This window comes from Daldinia caldariorum, assembly GCF_022478825.1.
Source record: "Daldinia caldariorum strain CBS 122874 unplaced genomic scaffold F4812scaffold_14, whole genome shotgun sequence".
In the NCBI taxonomy this organism is placed as follows: domain Eukaryota; kingdom Fungi; phylum Ascomycota; class Sordariomycetes; order Xylariales; family Hypoxylaceae; genus Daldinia; species Daldinia caldariorum.
Window position 1 is genome coordinate 533 of NW_025953050.1, and position 19,368 is coordinate 19,900.

At 45.2% G+C, this 19,368-nt stretch overlaps 6 protein-coding genes across 6 annotated transcripts; 4 read left to right on the top strand and 2 right to left on the bottom strand.

The window, feature by feature from the left end:
* Positions 1 to 1,862: 1,862 nt before the first annotated feature.
* F4812DRAFT_461248 (uncharacterized protein) lies at positions 1,863 to 3,077 on the top strand (the record flags this gene model as incomplete). Its single annotated transcript, XM_047937834.1, has 4 exons — positions 1,863 to 1,965; positions 2,022 to 2,215; positions 2,269 to 2,384; positions 2,441 to 3,077. The coding sequence occupies 4 exons, from the start codon at positions 1,863 to 1,865 to the stop codon at positions 3,075 to 3,077; spliced, it is 1,050 nt and encodes a 349-aa protein (XP_047787871.1).
* Positions 3,078 to 3,222: 145 nt separating this feature from the next.
* Positions 3,223 to 3,646, top strand: F4812DRAFT_461249 (uncharacterized protein; the record flags this gene model as incomplete). Its single annotated transcript, XM_047937835.1, has 2 exons — positions 3,223 to 3,367; positions 3,450 to 3,646. 2 exons carry the CDS (start codon positions 3,223 to 3,225, stop codon positions 3,644 to 3,646), a joined length of 342 nt encoding a protein of 113 aa, XP_047787872.1.
* Positions 3,647 to 5,274: 1,628 nt separating this feature from the next.
* On the top strand, positions 5,275 to 7,230 carry F4812DRAFT_436635 (uncharacterized protein). The gene has a single exon (XM_047934864.1). It carries the CDS (start codon positions 5,507 to 5,509, stop codon positions 6,638 to 6,640), a length of 1,134 nt encoding a protein of 377 aa, XP_047787873.1. The 5' UTR covers positions 5,275 to 5,506; the 3' UTR covers positions 6,641 to 7,230.
* A 1,431-nt stretch (positions 7,231 to 8,661) lies between these two features.
* Positions 8,662 to 11,743, bottom strand: F4812DRAFT_436640 (uncharacterized protein). The gene is made up of 3 exons (XM_047934865.1): positions 11,623 to 11,743; positions 10,957 to 11,561; positions 8,662 to 10,877 (listed from the first exon to the last, which is right to left on the bottom strand). The coding sequence occupies exons 2-3, from the start codon at positions 11,410 to 11,412 to the stop codon at positions 8,928 to 8,930; spliced, it is 2,406 nt and encodes an 801-aa protein (XP_047787874.1). The 5' UTR covers positions 11,413 to 11,561; positions 11,623 to 11,743; the 3' UTR covers positions 8,662 to 8,927.
* A 2,853-nt stretch (positions 11,744 to 14,596) lies between these two features.
* On the top strand, positions 14,597 to 16,572 carry F4812DRAFT_436644 (S-adenosyl-L-methionine-dependent methyltransferase). Its single transcript, XM_047934866.1, has 5 exons — positions 14,597 to 14,946; positions 15,013 to 15,142; positions 15,191 to 15,314; positions 15,369 to 15,826; positions 15,888 to 16,572. Exons 1-5 carry the CDS (start codon positions 14,764 to 14,766, stop codon positions 16,199 to 16,201), a joined length of 1,209 nt encoding a protein of 402 aa, XP_047787875.1. The 5' UTR covers positions 14,597 to 14,763; the 3' UTR covers positions 16,202 to 16,572.
* An 848-nt stretch (positions 16,573 to 17,420) lies between these two features.
* Positions 17,421 to 19,030, bottom strand: F4812DRAFT_102280 (SWIB-domain-containing protein). Its single transcript, XM_047929262.1, has 4 exons — positions 18,796 to 19,030; positions 18,562 to 18,701; positions 17,916 to 18,416; positions 17,421 to 17,837 (listed from the first exon to the last, which is right to left on the bottom strand). Exons 1-4 carry the CDS (start codon positions 18,806 to 18,808, stop codon positions 17,649 to 17,651), a joined length of 843 nt encoding a protein of 280 aa, XP_047787876.1. The 5' UTR covers positions 18,809 to 19,030; the 3' UTR covers positions 17,421 to 17,648.
* Between the last annotated feature and the right edge of the window lie 338 nt (positions 19,031 to 19,368).

Below are 19,368 nucleotides of genomic sequence, written 5' to 3' on the forward strand. Positions count from 1 at the left end.
ATATTGTTAATTAACCTTAAATAAATTTTTCCTTTTTTAAATATTATTAATATACTAATTTTACTTTTATTATTATTTAATTTATGGTGGTTGTATAACATTAACGCGTAAGCACTTTATCGGGGATAAAGTGCTTTATCGCTGATATTAAAAGGAAAAATAATGTATTTACTATTATTATATAAAAGGATATTATACTATTAATTAGCTTCAAATAAATTCTTTTTTCCTTAAATATTATTAATATATTAATTTCACTTTTATTATTATTTAATTTACTTATTTATTACTTTATATTATACGTACGTACTTATTAATATTAATTAGTATTATTAAAAATTTAATAACATAAATTAATAAAGTTAAAAAAGTTATTATTATAATAATTTAAAAAACTTTATAATAATACATGTAATATAAGTATATTTTCTTTTACTTATAAATATATATAAAGTTTATAATGGATTATCGATTTACTTTATCATTTAACCTTTTTAAGTTTTTTATTATTTACTATAATTTTAACTTATTATTAATATTATTAACTAAATTAACGTTTATTATATATTACGAATATTTTATAATGTTTTAATTAAAAAGTTTAGCATAAGCATGTTACGAACCAACAGCACGGGAACCATACCTTGTAAGGAAGCGGGGTTCTTGAAACGTACGATCAAGCGGCTATACCTCGGATAACCTAATGGAGGGTAGTGATCTCGTTGATCTGGTTGATCTCGTTGATCTTGGCGAGATCAACAAGATCACCAAGATCACCAAGATCACGATAACCTCAGGAACGAAGGATAGGGAAGGTCCACGGGTATTTAAGACCATCATGTATCTAGACACTCATTTACATTTTCCTCAGCTATCAATCTAAGTCTTATATCTAACCCATATAAGGGGGAAAACTCCAAGCCTTCCTGACGAACACTTTCAACGTTTTATTAACACTTGACCCATATCGCTACTATTTACCTAAAATCAAGACCCCTGTTATTACACTCTAACGGACCTAAGTGTAGGTTCGTCACAATATTATTAAGCATTTTAATATTATAATATTTATAAAAATATAAATTATAATTTAAAAAATATATTAAATTAAAATAAAAACTTTTAATAATAAAAATTAATTATATAATTAATTAATTTAATATATTATAATTAAATTATAATAATTTTAATTAAAAAACGTAAAATTATAAATTATTAATTTATATAAATTATTAACTTATAGTTTATATTATAATATAAATTAAAATACTTTATTAAAAAATTTATAAAAATGTATTTTATATTAAAAATATTATTAAAAAGTTTTAAAAAATTTAAATTATAATTTTTATATTAAATGTTAATATAATTTTTAAAAGTTTTAATTATTTTAATTAATAAATAAAATATTATAAAAAAATAAAAATAAAAAATTTAATAAGTAATAAAAATTAATAAAAAATAAATTAAAAAATGATTTTTTATTATATAATAAATATTAAATTAAAATATTTTATTTTATTTTAAAAAATATTATAAAAATGTTACAATAAGGTTATAGTAAATTATCATAGTGTTTATAAGATTATATATTATATTAAATAAGCTTTTTATTAGGATAATTTTCGCCAAGATATTAAAGGTATATGTTAGCATCGGTAGATGCCCGATAGCTAATTGTTAGCCGCCCTTACGCCTCCATACCTAAAGGAGTCCCAAATCACCTTAACCCATCCAATTCTTTTGCAACTTGTTGCGATGAGACGAACGACCTCGCCGTTCGCAGCAAGCCTCTTCCGCCGGCCAGCCTGAGCGCTGATAGAAATCCCATCCCCCCCGCGTGCGTCAGCACGTTCCTCGCCATGACCAGCGGAGTTTCCAAGGCACGGACCCACCGCTCCCGTGTGCAACTATCCAAGGCCTTGCAAGAAACGCTGCTAGACGCTGTTGCAGGTAGCATTACAGGTGCGCATATCGATGTCCCCGGAGACCGAGAAGACCTGTTAACCCATCAGGTACAGAACTTCCGCGGAGCGACCGAGAGCAGTCTCCAGAGAGCGGAGATCCCACCAGAGACACGACACCCGTGCAGGCTCGTAAGAGGGGACTGGACGCGACAGAGAACGATCCGTCGCCCGCAAAGAGAGCCCGATTGATACGGCCGGACGCGCAGCAGCCTGGAATTGATGACAAGCAAGCAGAGCAGGCTGGCAAGGTACGACAACGGTCACCCACACACGTCCACAACTAATGGGGCAGCTCGTGCAGGCAACTCTACAACAGCCAAAGCCCAACCTTCCCAAGCATCCATGCGCCTCATTCCTCAAAGATTTTGTCGAACCCGTCCATCCGGCACCCGGTTCCGCATCCGTCCACACCTTTGTGTTCGAGTGGCTGAGTCTATCGGATCGGAACGAGAGAATCACTGCCGGTCGGACAGCCATCTGCACCATTCGGACGACGTCCCCATTTCGAGACAGCTCACAAGATCGGCACCGGAGATAGGCTGCACACGGGACGCTAATGGATTTGTGGTGCCGCCGGCTAGTTCATACCGAGCAATACAGGATTCTGCTTCCAGCACTGCCAGCGTTCGCCATCCTTCTTATCGTCGTAACAACCTAAGTGCCAAGTCATCCCTAATGTCTTCTCATCTCATTCCCAACAATCCCGAAAGCCTGTTTAGGGTTTTCGGCCCGAGACCTGATCTACTCTACGAATACTCTGGCGCACTCGGGGATGGGGCCTTCACTCAGCCACAATTCTTTGCCCAAACTAGTCTACATCCTCAAAATACACGGTTTGCGGAAGCAACAACACAATGCCTTAGGTTTCCGTTCTTCGCCATCGAATTCAAAGCTGCCGGGGGTACTTGTGGCGACCTCTGGGTTGCTACAAATCAGTGTGCAGGTGCTGCATCAGCATGTCTCAACGCCGTCGACCAACTAAATATTTCGCTCCCGAAGCATCCAAGCATGCAACATATCGACAATTTATCATACTCCCTTGCTGTAGACAACAATACCGCCCAGCTCTATATATCGTGGAAGGAAGATGATTTGAATTATTACCTCTAACGGGTTGGTGCATTCCTTCTATCAGACCCAGAGCATTTCAAGAACTTTCGCAAGCAGGTTCGAAACATTCTCGATTGGGGAAAGGACACACGCTTAACGCAGATTAGGGATGCACTGGATACAATCCTTAAGAAAAACAGGAACAATGCCGCGGAACATGCGAAGTCCCGCCAAACACCATCAGATGGTTCTGCCACCACCACCAGCAAGAAGCGCAAATCCTCATCGTCGCGCAGAAATAGCAGCAGATCCAACAGCGAGCAAGGACCAAGCCGCGGAGCAAGTGGAGCGTATTTGGAATGGGATGAGATGACCTCACAACACGCCCATGAGCTATCTTGCCCGCTGATGTTGGCGACTATACACCCCAAGATACCGACGGGGGACTTGCTCTTACTGAGTATCACTACCCAGAGGACAACCAGCAAGACCACGGTCCAGCACCTGTGTCACTTGGCTTGGCCGAAGAACCACTGGTAAGCTTCGTGACGGATCCACCAACCGAAGAGCAGCCGGCGGCCGCCACAGACGGTTACTGGACTTGGAGTGACAGTCACGGGAAGTGGTAAGTCACGTCGGCGAGATTGGTTTAATACTAAAGTTTCCTGCTTCAATTTTTAATGAGTGTGTTAGCTAGGTAGAGACTGTTCATATATAAACGACCAGCAGGTCCATGCCTTTGGGTATGCTGCCTCTCGAAACCGCCTATGGTCTCATGTCCCACAAAAAGAATAACTTGAAGCCCTCATCTATATCTTCACCCACGCCACTCCGTCTGTCACTTCATTGTCGGTGTAAGGATTCGGAAGATAGCCATCAAACCGCTACACTACCAAAAGGTAGATCGATGTCAACTCGAGGAGTTGATGATGCTATCTCCACCTATAAGGACCTCACGGACAGTACCGTGACAGTCAGATTCGAAGTCGGAGCTCGAGTCGGAGTTGGAGCCAGTGTCGCGGTTAGCCCACCTTCTTTCTATACACTGCTTACTGTAGTAGTCTCCTTCTCACCGTACTCTTTCCTCTAATCGTTGAGATTGGCTAGCCCGCCCTTGAATTCCTTTGTTTCACAATACGTGGTCCTAGACCAAGCGTTAATAATCTTCTTGTTGACCCCAAAAAGATACATTCTCGGGTTAGCATCGGGTACGGTTGTTCGGCACAGGAGTAGTTCGGAACTTTTATATCCGACTTCAGGCGACCTTTTAAGCTCCTTTTCGGCTGTTGCTTTATCGTCGGCAGTTGGCCCCTTTTAACGTCCTCGAAGCGTCGAGTTTTTTGGGGATAGTCGGATAGATAGTGCCTTTCCTCATTATTGTTATTGAGACTCCTAAGGCAGAGATACAAATCCCGCGACGGACGCAGTGGTTCTTCCTTGACATTCTTATTCGTGTCAAGATCGGAGAGAAGCGTAATTTAATCCCAGTACTCCACGTCCTCTAGTAACAAGCGCCCGAACAACCGAGCTCGGTACGCCTGTGGGTTCCTAGCCCATGCCCGCCTTTTATTTCCGGCAATAATTGTGAGTATGAGTAGTATCTATCATAGGCCCGTTTAAGCTGATGATCTTGTTCGCTTAGGTCTTTCACTCGCCCCTCCTTGTCTTTCTTCTCTCGTTCCTCCTTGCTCTTCCTGCGTTCCTATTTGTCCTTCTGCTCTCATCTGTTATCAAAGAAGCTATACAGCAAATCAATCTTATTAAAAAGCTTTTCACGCGTTACCAAACCTGGTTCTCAAGGTCGGTCCGGTTTGCGGACTGAGTACCCACACGGTAGGAGACCAGCGGAAGCTCGCCGAGTCTTGGGATGGAAGGCACAAAATTTGAAGAGACGGGGTGATCTGCCCCGATCATTGTCACCGACTAAGGCAAGAATCTTTTTGTCCCAATATTGCACAGGTCCATGAAGGCTTGGATGGACCCTGACATACTGCTTGTGGCCGGTGCTGCTATAGCTTGCCTACCCAGTTGTAGGGCGACTAGAGTGGAAGCCCGGAGCATAGGGACCTAAGGGAAGCGAAATTTCTGGTTCTGAATCCGCATCTCTATATTGTCCCATTTTGAGTAATAAAGTTCGGGCACAGGTAAAGCTTGGAGGAGGATGGTTGTACCTAAGCTGCGTGGCTAGTAAACTCGAATTAATGTAGCGCCCCAAGGGGGCCCTCAAGCAACCTGACCTGAGTTCGGGCATTGAACTAGGTACCTACCTACCTAATGTAGGTAGTGCGGATAGGGCATCGCTGTTTTATGATCTAAGCAACACGCACGAAAAAAACAATTCTTTTTTATATAAGCCTTGTACAAACATTTAAGACCAGCTACGTGATTTTGTGAAGAGACTACTCTTTCCTTTTTTGTTTCGTCATTTTCATACTCTTTTTGTTTTCCTTCATTTTGAACCTATTGTTATCGTTTAACTTCCTGTTAAAATGCCGAAGGCTTTCAAAGATTACACGGATAAAGACCTTGCTGGTACCGTGCTAAGCTTGTCAATACCTGTTGAAGGCATTCCGAAGGAGGCATTAACCACCGTATTCGCTGAATGCTTTCAAATGTACGACGATAGCCTCTTTGATGAACCTCTCTGGGAGAGATTCAAAGAAGACTTCGAAGGCTGGACAGTCAACCACTTTCAAGGCGTGAACCAATATCTACAGTGCATGGGATACGAGCACCTAATGTACCACGGTGTACACATATCCAAAGGCAAAAGCACCTTCAGCCTCAAGCTATATGAAATCCTTACTGCGAAAGAGTGGCCACAGTTAAAGGCTCAGGATATCGCTAAAATTCGTCAATATGCGCCTAAGAAACTCATCAGCCTATGCAACCCTGTCGTAGCAGCCGAAATTGCACGACAACGAGAAATCCCTCAATATTACCCGCCTTTGGCCGACGCCTTAGTCAACCTTGTCACAATATACCACAATGATGAGTACAAATTTGGTGGTGATAAGTACGATTTTCTGGACGAGAAGCTAAAAGTATTTAAACACCATTGCCATAAAGCTGGTGTCTGTGAATATCAGTGGGATGACGCAATCTTCGTTATGCTGAAAGGAAGGGCTTTGCAATACTATTACGATCACCTTGTTACGAGAAACGGCGATCGTAAATACACTTTTAACGAAATGATCAAAATGATGGAAGACTTTTTTTATACCTTTGAGAACTATCAGACGTACTTCATGGACCAGCATACTACCACCATTTACTCTGTACAAGCCGAGAACCCGAATAAAAACCTTGCCGACTGCGTCGAAATTCTCATCGAAAAAGTCCAGCGTATTCACAAAGGCATATCCATCCATAGTGGTCACAATGGTCTCTTATTAATGGGTAATATACTTTTTGCCGTACAAGGCCACCGAGCATTTGACCGGGTTTTAATTAGACCTTCGGAAAAATTCGACGGCATTTGCTTAGATCTGCGAGCGGCTGCTAACAGTTATGTGCGCCAGCAAACGATTAACCGTGGGGTAAACACATCAATCATTAATCATTATATCGCATTTAATCTCACAATGCAGGATATAAAATTTGCATCGCTAGCTTCGCCTTAATTGGAGCTTTCGAATGATGGAATATCAATTAAATGCATGCCGCATTTCAAAAGCTATTTGAAGATAAAGTCAATTGAACGTTAATGTTTTGCGAAAAATGGGGCGCCTACCACCACCACCACCACTATTACTACTACTGATGCATCTACCTTCCCGCTCGAATAGCTTTTGAAATACGGCATGTATCTAATCGATATTAGTATCATTAGAGAGCTTTAATTAAGGCGAATATAGCTATGTAATTCTCATACGTTGCATACTTGGAATAAATAGGATATATTAATGGTTAATGTGTTAGATATGGTATGTAATTAGATGAGGCTTTGCGGGAGGCTCTTTTGCGGTCGCGCGCCCTTTTGATATAACATTCAATTGAATATATCTTCAAATAGCTTTTCAGATACCCCATGAAATAGGATGAATGTATATAATTTGAACGCTCTAATTGAGGCGAAAATAACGATATAATTTTCATATGCTGGATGTTTAGAATGAATAGGATATAATGGTTAAGGTAAGACGTTGTGGTGTAATTGAATTAATTGAAAATAGGTGGTAAGGATGTACATACCTTCTGTACTGGGTGTACCTAATAAGCGCTTAGTGGCAAAACTTTTTTTTTTAAACGCGTACGGAAAAAAAAAACATTTTATGGCATATCACGTAATCATGGAATGCCTAAGGTTCAGGAAATGAAGAGAGAAGCTGTATAATAAGCTCGGCCCTAAAGCGCTACGGTTACATCGTGGCTACGTAAAAGCAATGGAAGACCTTGAGGAAATGGGGATAATTACAGGATAGCTTCTTAAGCGAAAGCTACTGCCTATGTACAACCTGGCGATCAGCCTTGCAGAGAATGAGAGGACGCAGGAGCTCAAGAAGAAAAAGAATGAGGTAAAATACCAATGGAGACGAACGGGGACAAACACCCTTATTGCCACCACGGCAAGGCCATAGCCCCAGAACGGAGACGCAGCGGTCAGTCATCAAAGCTAACGAATTCCCAATCGTCGGAATCGTCCCCATCGCCCCCATCCTCCTCCTCAGCTTCCTCTTCTTTTTCCTGCTCCTTTTCTTCCTTTCTAGATCCTTTTCCTGTTTCCCCTCCAGTTCCTCCCCCAGCTCGCCGTCTTAATCCTGATCCTGGTCCGGATCGTTGTCTAGACCCGGGTCTTGGTCTTAATCATCATCATCGTCGTCGTCGTCGTCGTCGTCGTCATTAAGCAGAGTAACTAAAGAGCGAGGGTAGAGCATACTGATGATTCGAGTATAAAACTAAGCCTGATAGCCAGCTAGATAGAATCGTCATTTGTCAATCTAAGTTATCTTAAGGTTTACACATCCTAAATCTCTTAGATATCAATATGAATGTTGTTACCTTAAAACCAAGCCTCAGCCTCGTGACACTTGTCTCCGTCTAGCAGCACACGCTGATTATATCCAACTAAGTAGAGAAATCCTCGAAACCGTCTAGCCCACCTAGTCCAGGCCGAGAACGCGTTCTCGAACGATCAACCCTCGCTGGCCGAATTAAAGAAGTTGGTGTTGAGTGCGAAATCATGCCGTGCTTCCACTGCGAAAAACGAGGGCTCCAAAGGTATCTAGCAAGATGTTCGAGTCAAAGCATCGGGTTGCGACTATTCGGATGTTCCTCTCAGCTCCCTTAATTGTCTGAGCAAAGAGGAGCGGCGATTAAAAGCCCAAGAACACCTGGTTCAAAATAACCTCTTAAAGCTTCAAAAGGATCTTTCTCTCATTGAGTCCTCGATAAACGAATCCCTGTCTAGAATCCGTCAATTACGGCGACAACAAGAGCTCCTTCGTCTAGAAGGGCTGGAGATGTTAAAACGGGGCTTAGAAACCCTATACGAATTGGAAGAACAAGATCAGTCGGAGTAGTAAGGGCAGGATCACGCTGCCTTAGGGCAAGCCTGCATAACTGAGGAACAAGCTAGAGCCTTCTGGCCTTTACTTCATCACCCCCGGAGGGCTATCGCCAAGCATGGGTATTAAAGGAAATATGGAGGAAACAAGAGTTATGTGGACGTACTTAGCTACCTTATATGTGAGCAACATGGAAAGGCTCTTGGGCTACGTACCTAGGTAGGTACATACCTTACCTATATAAGTCCTATCCTTACACCTTAAGCACTTGGTAAATTTAATCATTTGACCTTACTAGGTATGATAATAACAATGCTTAAAGCGAATTGCAAAGCCCGTGCCGTAAGCTGTAAACAGTTATAAAGACATAGCTAAGTACTCAGCTATATTCTCAAATTGTCCGTTAGCCCCATTGTACCAACACTTTCTTCCGGCCTTTGTTTCCCTTCTTCCCCTTTCCAGTATTATCTTCTCCCTCTCCGCCTGCATTATCGACATTTTGCGTGGATGCATCTCCGCCAGATGCCCCCCACGCGAAGCCCGTATTTCTCGGCCCACCAGCATCCCGCCGTACGCTCCCTGTCCCGTAGCCGAATATTGTTGTAGTGGGCTTTGGCGCTGTGGGCAAAGCGGGAAAGGCTTCATCCCGATTGCCAGGCTTCGGCGTTCTAGTCGGGGTTTGGGAGCTTGTGCTAGAAGCCCAATGTGGTGTTGTCGTCGACCGCGATGTGTTGCCCACGCTCGCATTACTTTTTGGTAAGGCAGGGAATGAGGCTGCTGTTGACGTCGACGGTGGATGGCGTGATGAACTTGAGCTAGAGAACACACTTGAAGACTGTTCTGCATTCGACCGTCGTGATTGTTGTGTCGAGCTTTTGAGTTTAAGAACTCGGGTTGTGTGCCTTTGAGATGGCGCCGTGGCGGCCGCAAGAGGCGAGCTGGAGGCAGCGGCTGCCCAGCCGGTGTTCGAAGATGTTGCACCATGCATACCGCTCAAGCCTGGCAGAGTTGGGTAATCTTCATTGATGGCTCTCCAATCATTCCATGCCTTTCGTAAAGCATCTCCCTTATTCTTATCCTCGAAAAGATCCGCAACCTCTCGGACAAGCGTACCGAGAGGGGAAGACGAGGTATCGGCAAATAGAGAAAAGAGGGCGTCTACAAGCGCCGCAGCTGACAGCTTACCTTGTCTATAAGAAGATATTTGATTACGAAAGGTCGCAATCTTGTGCCGATCATTCTGCAGTAGGTTCGAGGCCCGTTCAATTACGGCAGAGTGCCGGAGAAGTCGAACGCGATCTTCTTGTGACAGATTCGGATCCGTCAAGCTTAGCCCTTCCATCTCAACAGACGGCGCTGTAGCAGTTGAGACAGAAGAGTTGGGCGGTCTTGTCGCTTGCTCACTTGCTTGGGCGGAGGGAGTAACATTATTTGAAGAGGGCGTCGCTGATAGCTGGCCACCAAACGTCCGGTTGGAAATGGACTGCGAAGAATGTATAGCCATTTGCCTCTGGAAAGCAAGCTCGTCTCGCCGAAGAGGTTGTGCCGAGCTGACTGGAAGAGGATCTGCGTTCGGATCACGACCTCTTCCACGCCTCTCCCTCTCTCCATCTCTTTCCCGGCCGGAACCGCCACCTCGTCTTTGTTGGTAAGGCTGCCGATAATCGAAGCTGGAAAGGTCCACTAGACGAGCATCGCGTCGCACATCTTTAGACAAGGAATTCCCGTGCTCGCTCAGCTGATGCGCTTTCAGGTCCATCTCGGAGTCAAAGACAACGAATTTCTTCTCCAGACACTCGCGGTCGAGGCATAGGAAATGATCCTTTTTGAAGTGTTCTTCTAGCGCATTATAGTCCCGGTAGTAATGAGGCTGTCTAGGATCTTGTCGGTCGCAAAGAAAGCAACGTTCATGCTTGCTCCGGCAATGCTCGTAGAGCTTGTCGTCGTCGTAGAACCTCTGGCCGCAGAATGCACAGAGCGGATGTCCCTTAAATCCCGTCTGGTCCACCGCACCAGGACGATCGTCTCCGTGTCGCATGTGCCTCTCCAACTCCTTGTCTGTGAATAGCTCGTGCTCATGCGTAAATACTTTCTTGTTTCTTGTACACAAGTCGCACATCTTCTTGTGGTGAGTCGTACGAACGTGTCGGTGCAGGTCCGGCCAGCCAAGGCCGGCAAAGTCGCAAGAGTCATCTGGGCAATTATAGCGCAGAAGTAAAACAGTATCCCCGACGATATCTTCCTTCGTGTACCGGATCCCGATATTATCGTCGGTACTAGTAATGTCGATGTCGGAGTAGTCTTGATATCTTTTTATCGCATCGTCTGTGAAAACAACGAATGGTGCAAGTGTCTGCGAATGCGATATAACATGTCAGTTTTCAGTATTCTACACAGTTGGGCCGTCATCGCAATGGTGGGACGATCCATACCCTGCAATGCGCGCATTCTTTATTCTTGTATAGCGCCCTCATCCGCAGAGAACATATGTGACATGTTCTATGGTTACAGGGAGCGACAGACTGGTGGATAACTGGGCTCGCGCAGATGAAGCACACTTCGGCCTCCGCATCTTCCTGATCGGCATTCGCTTCGGTGATAGTCGGGGGGTTTCTGGATTGTAACGGGGGCGGTGCTGCCATGCCTGAGTCTCCTTGAGGAAGCGGTGTTGCAAATGATGAGGTAGAGGCATCCGGTGCGCTAATCCCCTTACCTCTCCCACGTTGCGATCTGCCTTGTCCCCCACCCCTAGAACTTCCATCACCTCGTCCGCGCCCCCTACCCCTACCCCTCGAGTTCCGTTCTCCTCTGCCGCGGCCTTGCCCAGCTTGTGTCGAGGTTGAAGTCTCACTCGGCGCGTTTATTGAGCCATCGGTAGCAGCGGGCATAATGGACAGGATAGCAGTATTTCTTGGTCGGCAAGATCTAGTTTTAAGCGTAGAAGAATCGCTGGGTGTTTCGTAAATTGAATTGGCTTCTTGCTGGCGATATTTAGGTTCCGACTCTTGGGTCGGGTAAATAAATAAAGTTGTCAGAGCTAGGTATGCAAAGTTAAGAAGGACAGCTATGGAAATAGAATGCGGTGTTCTAGGTAATACCTAACTGATTACATATAAGATACCTTAGGTATATTTTTTTAAAACACGAGGCCACCCTTCGGGGGGTAGCATAAGCACCTGTGGTGGTGGGTATTACTGACTCATTAGAAAATTGTTACGCAGTGGCTAAAGATGGCTTTAGAAGCGAGATGCGCCTTATCGTACATAAGTACCTTACGTACCTTAGGTAGGTACGTATTTTCGCAAAAGTTGCATAGGAGGTAAGTAAGTGGGGAATTCCAGGTACCCATCTTTCCTTAAAGATGCATTCAACGAAACATTTCTTCCTCGGCGATGCACCCAAGAAAAACGGTTAGACACTCTTGTTCGATTCTTTCCATGTTGGCAAAGGCCCTTAGCATACATACCTGTTTAAGTCCATAAAGGCCGCAATGAATATTACTTTGGCTTTTAACAGGACTATCTCATCAAGGAGTAGGATTGAATCAGGCGCCATAGCCGCCTTGACATTTTCAAACAACTGCTTTACTTATGCGGCTGATTGTAGTGCGAACCCCCCGCATAAAGTAGAACTTTGCTCCTGTTACTTAAGCTTCGATAATCAGTAAAGTGTTACATATGGACCAGGCGAATATATTATACCTTTTACTAGCTGTGGCAGAAAGGGGTCATGTACCATCCTCTCACATCGGGGTACTACTACCTACCTAGGCTTTACGCAGTGCTCACCGATGCACCGCTACCTAATAGCAACATACAAAGAAGGCCGTTCAGGGTCGGAAAGGTTGATGACCTGTTCATTTTCAGGATCTACTGTGAGCCACGACAGATTGGTTTGACGCCAGATGGCCATATGTGTGTTGAAGTGCTCTAGCTATTCAAGATGCTTAATCATCCATTGAAAGGGATTTGCTCGTGTCATCCATCCATCATGGAAAGGCGTATCCGTCTCGTCAATAGGATTGACATATGCCTTCCTTTTCAGATACGAGGGAATTGCTTGGTAAATAGGGGTACATATGCCGTAACTAAATATTTAGATACGGGAGTGTATTTGTATATCTTCCATTGCTGGTAAAGACTCACCTCAAGACTGCCAGACTCAGGGTTGGCGATATTGCCAATTTGTCCAACGGTAATGTGCATTTCGATTCCTGGCATACAGTGACCTGAAGATGCTATGGAACGTCCACTGGTAATATCATAGTCGGGACAGTTAATATTATATATCGCACCTGCGCATGTCTCAGTCATGCCGAATCGGGGTGCGGTGGCAATAGGACTTGCGCCGTAGCGCTGAAGCAGCGTTGGGACCGCCAGATATGTTTGAACATCGTTAGCCTCGCCACCGGTGACAAGATAGCTCAGATCAGATGGGTCACATGTAGCCGGCGGTGGGTTATTGGTGGTGCATGTCGCAACCAGCAGGAAATTCGGTGCGAATGTCCGTGATATTCGATGCCGATGTAGAAGCTCCGGAAACAAGGGGGGGTTTTCCAACAATATCGGCGGCATGAACATGCGCCTTGGTGGACTCCTAGTCAAAGAGCCTGGAGGTCTGTTTGAAGGAGTCCCGCGACGTGGCCGGGGCCCGAGTCCAATCCAGTTCAAACAGGCGTCACGTTCTGAGGCACGTATCGATGTCTTCCCGGATATCGAGGCGAGAATTTGTCTATGGCCCAGGGGTACGGCCTTGGCGTTTCCTGTGCTGCCTGATGTCAACATTAGGGCAGCTGGGAACTCTTTCCAAGTTTCGGCTACGTTGTCAACGTGCCTTTTATACGATTCAAACGAATGGTAAGAGCTGACTATGGAGTTGCAAGGCAGTGTTGGCGCCATCAAACAAATGTAGAAAACTGGCCTTAGTAATGCAGATGGGTCGTTCGAGCAACTGTGATAGCCCTTGGAGATGTTTGTTCCTATGTTCATCCACATTACTTAGGGGTGAGGATAGGACTGGAATACCATGCGCAAAGAGGATAGTCAAGAACCACAAAATGGTGTCCCAATGGTCATGTAAATGGAGAAGTACAGAATCGCCGGGCTTGAAGTTACTCATGGCGGAAATCAGTACGCTGTTTCTCTTGGCCTTATCATACAGTATACGATATGACATCTTCAGTGGAGTTGATGAGGTCGATCCAAGGGAGTGATTCATGACGTGTTTCGTGGGAAAAGACTCTGCTCTTGCTTTGAGCACATCCAGGATGCAGCTCCATGTAGGCTGTTTTGAACTCATCTTCTCAAACGGTTCGCTACTATAAGCGGTTGCTTTTGAATAGTTCTAAACTCGTAACATAAAGAAACTCACGAGGAGCCCCGTGATTTTTGCCCACTTTAAACCGATGCAAATAGATTTTAAGTTAAATACAGTAGTTAGAATGTCTTGTAGTGCTTCGATTACAGCTCGAATAAATGTTATCAAATGTATATTAAGCATTTAATATACACCCAGCTAGCGAAACACCTAAGGAGGCACTGATGATGTTCCCCCTAAAGCTTTATGTGCTTTGCCTCTGAGGGCTCATCTTTATCTTGTCTCGTCGAGACTTCAAACACTTCCAACCTACCTAAAGACAGGTACTGTAGTGAATTACTGCAGCAAACAAATTTTGTGACATGTAAGGTTGGCTATACTTAAAGCTATCATGCTGTTGGTATATATGCTGTACCTTTAGTGGGGTGCCTTGATGGGGGTGTCATTAGAGTACGATCTGCTGTTGGTGACTGGCATCATATCAGGTCACCACCTTTGGGTCGTTTACGACGTGCTGCAGTGCACATAGCCTCATGCTACCTTCATAATGGTGCCGGCTAATGTAACTGTTGGTCCGTTATCCCTGGGCTTCAATCTGGGCACCAATATTTCGGCGAATAGACGACAAGGTGGCTCATAACATGAATTTCCATCGACTCCGAGGATACTAGTAGGCCTACGATCATTTGCTACCCATCAAACAACATCCGGTTTCCCCCCTCCCCCCTTTTTGGGACCCATGAATATGTACTTATTTCAGTAGTTGGTCATAACTGTGGGACTATTAATACCTTTAGTCTTCCCGCACTTAATCCAAATATTTCTTAGACTTTTCATTTTGCCTTGATTACACGATTCTGATTTGAATATACTGTATCTCGTCTAAGCAACTTTGATTCATCTGCTACTCACTTACTATCATAATGTCGTTGACTACTGCCCAATATGAAGCGCTAGCAGACCAAATCGAGCTGATCCTACAGACTCCTGGGGCAGCCAGCCAGGTTAAGGATGAAAAAGTTCGTTGTCGCCTAGCTGAGGGTGGACGCAAGCTTGGCATCTCTTTTGAAGAGCCTGGTGACACCCTGCGTAGGTTTGGCTACATGGTATGGTCTCCATTGTGTCCAATAACAGGTAGTAATCCATCTCAGTTATGTCTAACCTTTGTTTAGCACTTTCAACTTCCACTTGTCTGCATCGGTGTCGAGTCAGGTGTCTTTAAGGCTCTGACAACCGAACCTGAGAGGACATTCACCAACGTTGAACTGGCGGAAAAGACTGGCGTAAACTCCAAACTATTGAGTGGGTGCTTCTAGACCCATCTGCTTAAGAGTGACTGACAATGAGGAGAGAGGCTGCTGAGATATTATCAGTCTCTCAGCATGATTGCTCAGCTTGAGGATGATGGTTACAAAGCCAATAACGTATCTCAGGTCCTGGGCATTCACGATTATGGTAGTACAATTCGGTTTTTGTGAGTATTATCTTGCTTCATATGAAAACTAGCAGACTTTCTAACACTTTGAAGCCAACGAGTCATTGCGCCGGCATCAATAATGCTGCCTGACTTTCTCAAGCAGCATGGTTACGGCGATCCTACAGGGGTTTCGCCGAATTCCTGGAATATCGGTCAGAACACCGACCTACACCCTTTTGCATGGACTGGCCAAACCCCTTGGGCGATGGAGCTCTTCCTCCCGTACATGAACATCCAAAGGGAGGGGCGGCCAGCTTTCTTCGACGTCCTAGACTTCGCGACGAAGTTTGCGCAGGGCGCCACCGGCGAAACTCCCTTGTTCATTGATGTTGGCGGGTCTATGGGCGCGCAGTGCGTTGAGTTCAGGAAGCGATATCCTAACCTCACCGGACGCGTTATTCTTCAAGACCTGCCGACTGTCATAGAGCAAGTCAAATCGAAACCTCTGTCTGGGTCTGAGAGAATCGAGACACAGCCTTACGACTTTTTCACACCGGAACCCATTAAAGGTACTACTCTCATTGTTTAAGATTCCATGAAGCTACAGGTAACACATTATACTCAATGTAGGAGCACGGGCCTATTACTTGCGGAATGTCCTGCATGACTGGCCAGATGCCAAGTGTGTCGAGATTTTGGGCAACGTTAAGGCGGGCATGACGGAGCAGTCAGTGATTCTTATTGATGAGACTGTTCTGTCCGAAAACGGGGCTCCGTGGAGGGCTACGCAGCATGATATGGAAATGATGACCATCTTCGGTGCACAGGAACGCACCCTGGCAGAATGGACAAGCCTTTTCGAGGAGGCCGGACTGAATATCAGGGAGGTCGTGAGGTATTCTGAGGAATATGAGGACAGCTTACTCATTCTAGAGCTCAAGTAAGCTACGGCCCCTTATAGGGATGACTGGATGTGTCATGTGCCCGTCTATGTGAGCCGCGTTATAGATCCCGAACTTAGAAAAAGAGTTCGGTGTTCCTCCAGACCGGGATTTTAGTATAGCGATGTATCAGACATTCCGACGTTCTTTTTGCCGATATCTGGTTTATTTTCTCCCCCACTTCCACGGGCTTTTCGAAAATACGTACATGTAGCGTACACCTCGCTTCGAAAGCCACCTCCTTAGCCAGCCCAACAGCACAGGCCAGGCGGCCGTTCGGTACATATTGTGGCTGGTGTTGTGATTAAACAGCTATGGCTGGAGAGTTATCTCTTAGAGACCCAAACTAGGGTCCAGGACTAGCGCTATGCAGGCTATTACTAGCTTGTTAGCTCCGACGTATTAGATTTCTGCGTTTAAACACATCTCCACCTATTTCATACGAGGCTTTACATAGTAAGTATAAACGCGTTTAAACACACGTAAAAACACGCTACGTTTTAAAAAGATACATACAGGGGGACAGTGGCTTGGTAGCGAGATCACATTGCATGGTTTAACATGCATGCTAGTCCCGGACCCTAGTTTGGGTCTCTAAGAGATAGCTGCACGAACCACAAATGACGAGATAATACAAGGTACATGTATGTTGATATATATGAGGTACCTGGCGTTAAAGCATATCAGCTCGTATTTTCTCGTAAAATTTAATAAGGTACCTTATTTATTGTTGGTAGGTACGTACGTTTAGTATAAATCAATAAACAAGTAAATCAAATAACAATGGGGGTGAGACTGGTGTATTGATAATGTCTAAGGAGGGAAGAATCTATCTGAGGCTAGCTAGCAGTGTGATGTCCTTTTATACAGTAATAGTGGGTACACTGTTCCTCCCTCCAGTATCGGCAACAAGGCACCTTATCCCCGATAAGGTGCCTACGTGTCGATGTCATACAACCACCATTTATCATATTTCAAGTAGACTCGATATGTGAAATGTTAAAACGAGGTAAAGTTAGTGATGCATGTTCCTATCACCCAATCTACTTAAAACGGCGCTTTCGAAATCCATTGTGCTGGTTTAGCTAGTCTGAGATGGTACCTCAGAGCGTACCTAAAGAGGTACCTACCTTAATCACGGAAACCCACTTGAAGTAAATAACCCAGTGGCTACGTCGCTTTGCCGACGCATCAATCTCGTTCCCCTTAACGCCGAATAATAATAACCCAACCGAATCAGCCTACGACTGCGTTGGAGGAAGTAGCGGGTGAAGGAAAACGACTATAAAATATGTTACGTCCATCTTAAGAACACATAGCCAGCCACACACTTGGCCGGCTACTCATATAAGCCCAGGTAGCTAACTCTTTTAAGGATCGACTCAAGGGAATGCCCGCGGCCACAGCTCACCAACTACCTAGGGAGGTACATGTAGCCAATTATTCCCTTTCACTCCTCATCCACGGGGTAGAGATGGTTCCCAACCAGCTTGTTCATCTGAAACATGTCCACTCTGGCTTGCTTGAAAACGGCTTGCATCATTTCGTCACATCGTATCTGCCGCTTGTCATTTGGGTCTTGCAGCTGGTTGCCTTTGATGTGCTGCCATAACTTCTTGACAACTTGTGGTCGAGACAACTATACTGATGATTAGAAGACTGACGAGTACTACAGAGACCCGGCATTTATTCAACGCCGGATTAAAGTAGCACTTACCTGCGATTCCCCGCAGAGCTCCGCGAGCGGGTAACTGAGGTTAAAGGGTTTCTGAAAACCTCCGCCGGCTTTTCGTGGCCGACTACTCGACTCTTCACTCCCCGCCACGTCACTATCATCGTCGGGTCCAACTTTCTTTTCGCTCTTCTTTCGAGGGGCGGCCTTCTTCTTTATGGGAGCCTTGGGCTTCCCACCCCCGCGCGTTGCGCGAGTGCGCTGGTTCTCCTGCGCCTGAAGCATTGCTGCTAATTTGGCGTCCGCATCTTCTGTATCTTCGCTCTTCTCTTTCCGCTGTTTCTTTTTGGGTGGTTGCATCGACACCTCGATCTCATCCCTGTTCGTATCCTCTGCGTCTGGGCTGTTTCCATTGTTGCCGTTGACTTGTTCTGGGGGTGAAGGGCGTGGAGAAGTCGAGTCGGGTTGGGGAACCGCGGAGGATGGTGGTGGAACAGCGAAAGAAACAGCGTCAAAGCGCTCTTCTATAAGCGCCTTAATAGCATTCTATCCGAATGATAAGTTAGCAAAATACGAGTCTCGCATTATGCAACCCTAAACATAAAAATCCAACAATCCAATCTTATTAGAAGATGAGGATGGAATGGAGGTGTCCAGTCGCGGGAACAAGATCCAGGAGCTTGCTACGTACCTTCTGATCGCTCAGATCCTTTCCGCCTAGTGCAGCTTCGAGCCCCATGCGAATCTTCTTGCGCGTGACGGTTTCGAGGTCCGCGGTGGCTAGGATGCCATCGATGATTTCTGTGTAACGCGTCTCTTCCTCCGCGGTTACTACCTCTGTTAGTAGCCGCGCCTTTGTGGGGTTCGGCACAGCAGGAGTTATATAACTGCATGCTGGCCAAATCTACGTGAGCACGGAACTTACAAGGAGTTGCCATGATGCTGAATATTAGTTCCAACTAGGTTTCGAAGTACGATGTGATATAAGGAAACTTTTATGATAGAGAACTGGCGACAGAATGGGACAGGTTTAGTCTAGAATGTAGATAGGCAACGGATAGAGGAGGTTTGATGCAAGCGAGATGGCGTAAGTGCGTAAGATCGACTCGGGAGAGGTTAGAACATAACGATATGGAATGGTCGACAAGAGAGGTAAGCGGCGGTTCACGATAACTGATACTGGGTAATTCTAAACGAATGGCAAGTGGCGAATCGGAAGCACAAGCCCTAGGAACGTATAAACAACAGCTTAAGTGGAGGGTAATCTACCTGGGTATGTAGGTAGTAATGCAGGTATACGGACTTGATTTTCCACTTGTAGACCACAACCGGCGGCTGAAGGCGCGATGGTAGCTGTGGCTGGTAGTGGTGGTACTATTGATCCTATGAGACTATGCGAGGTAGGCAGGAGCAGAAGAGAGGGCGCTGTTTGAACTGGCCGAATGCTTTTATGTTGGTAAGCCGGTAGTTACGAGGGAAGAATGTTGAAGGGATGTAG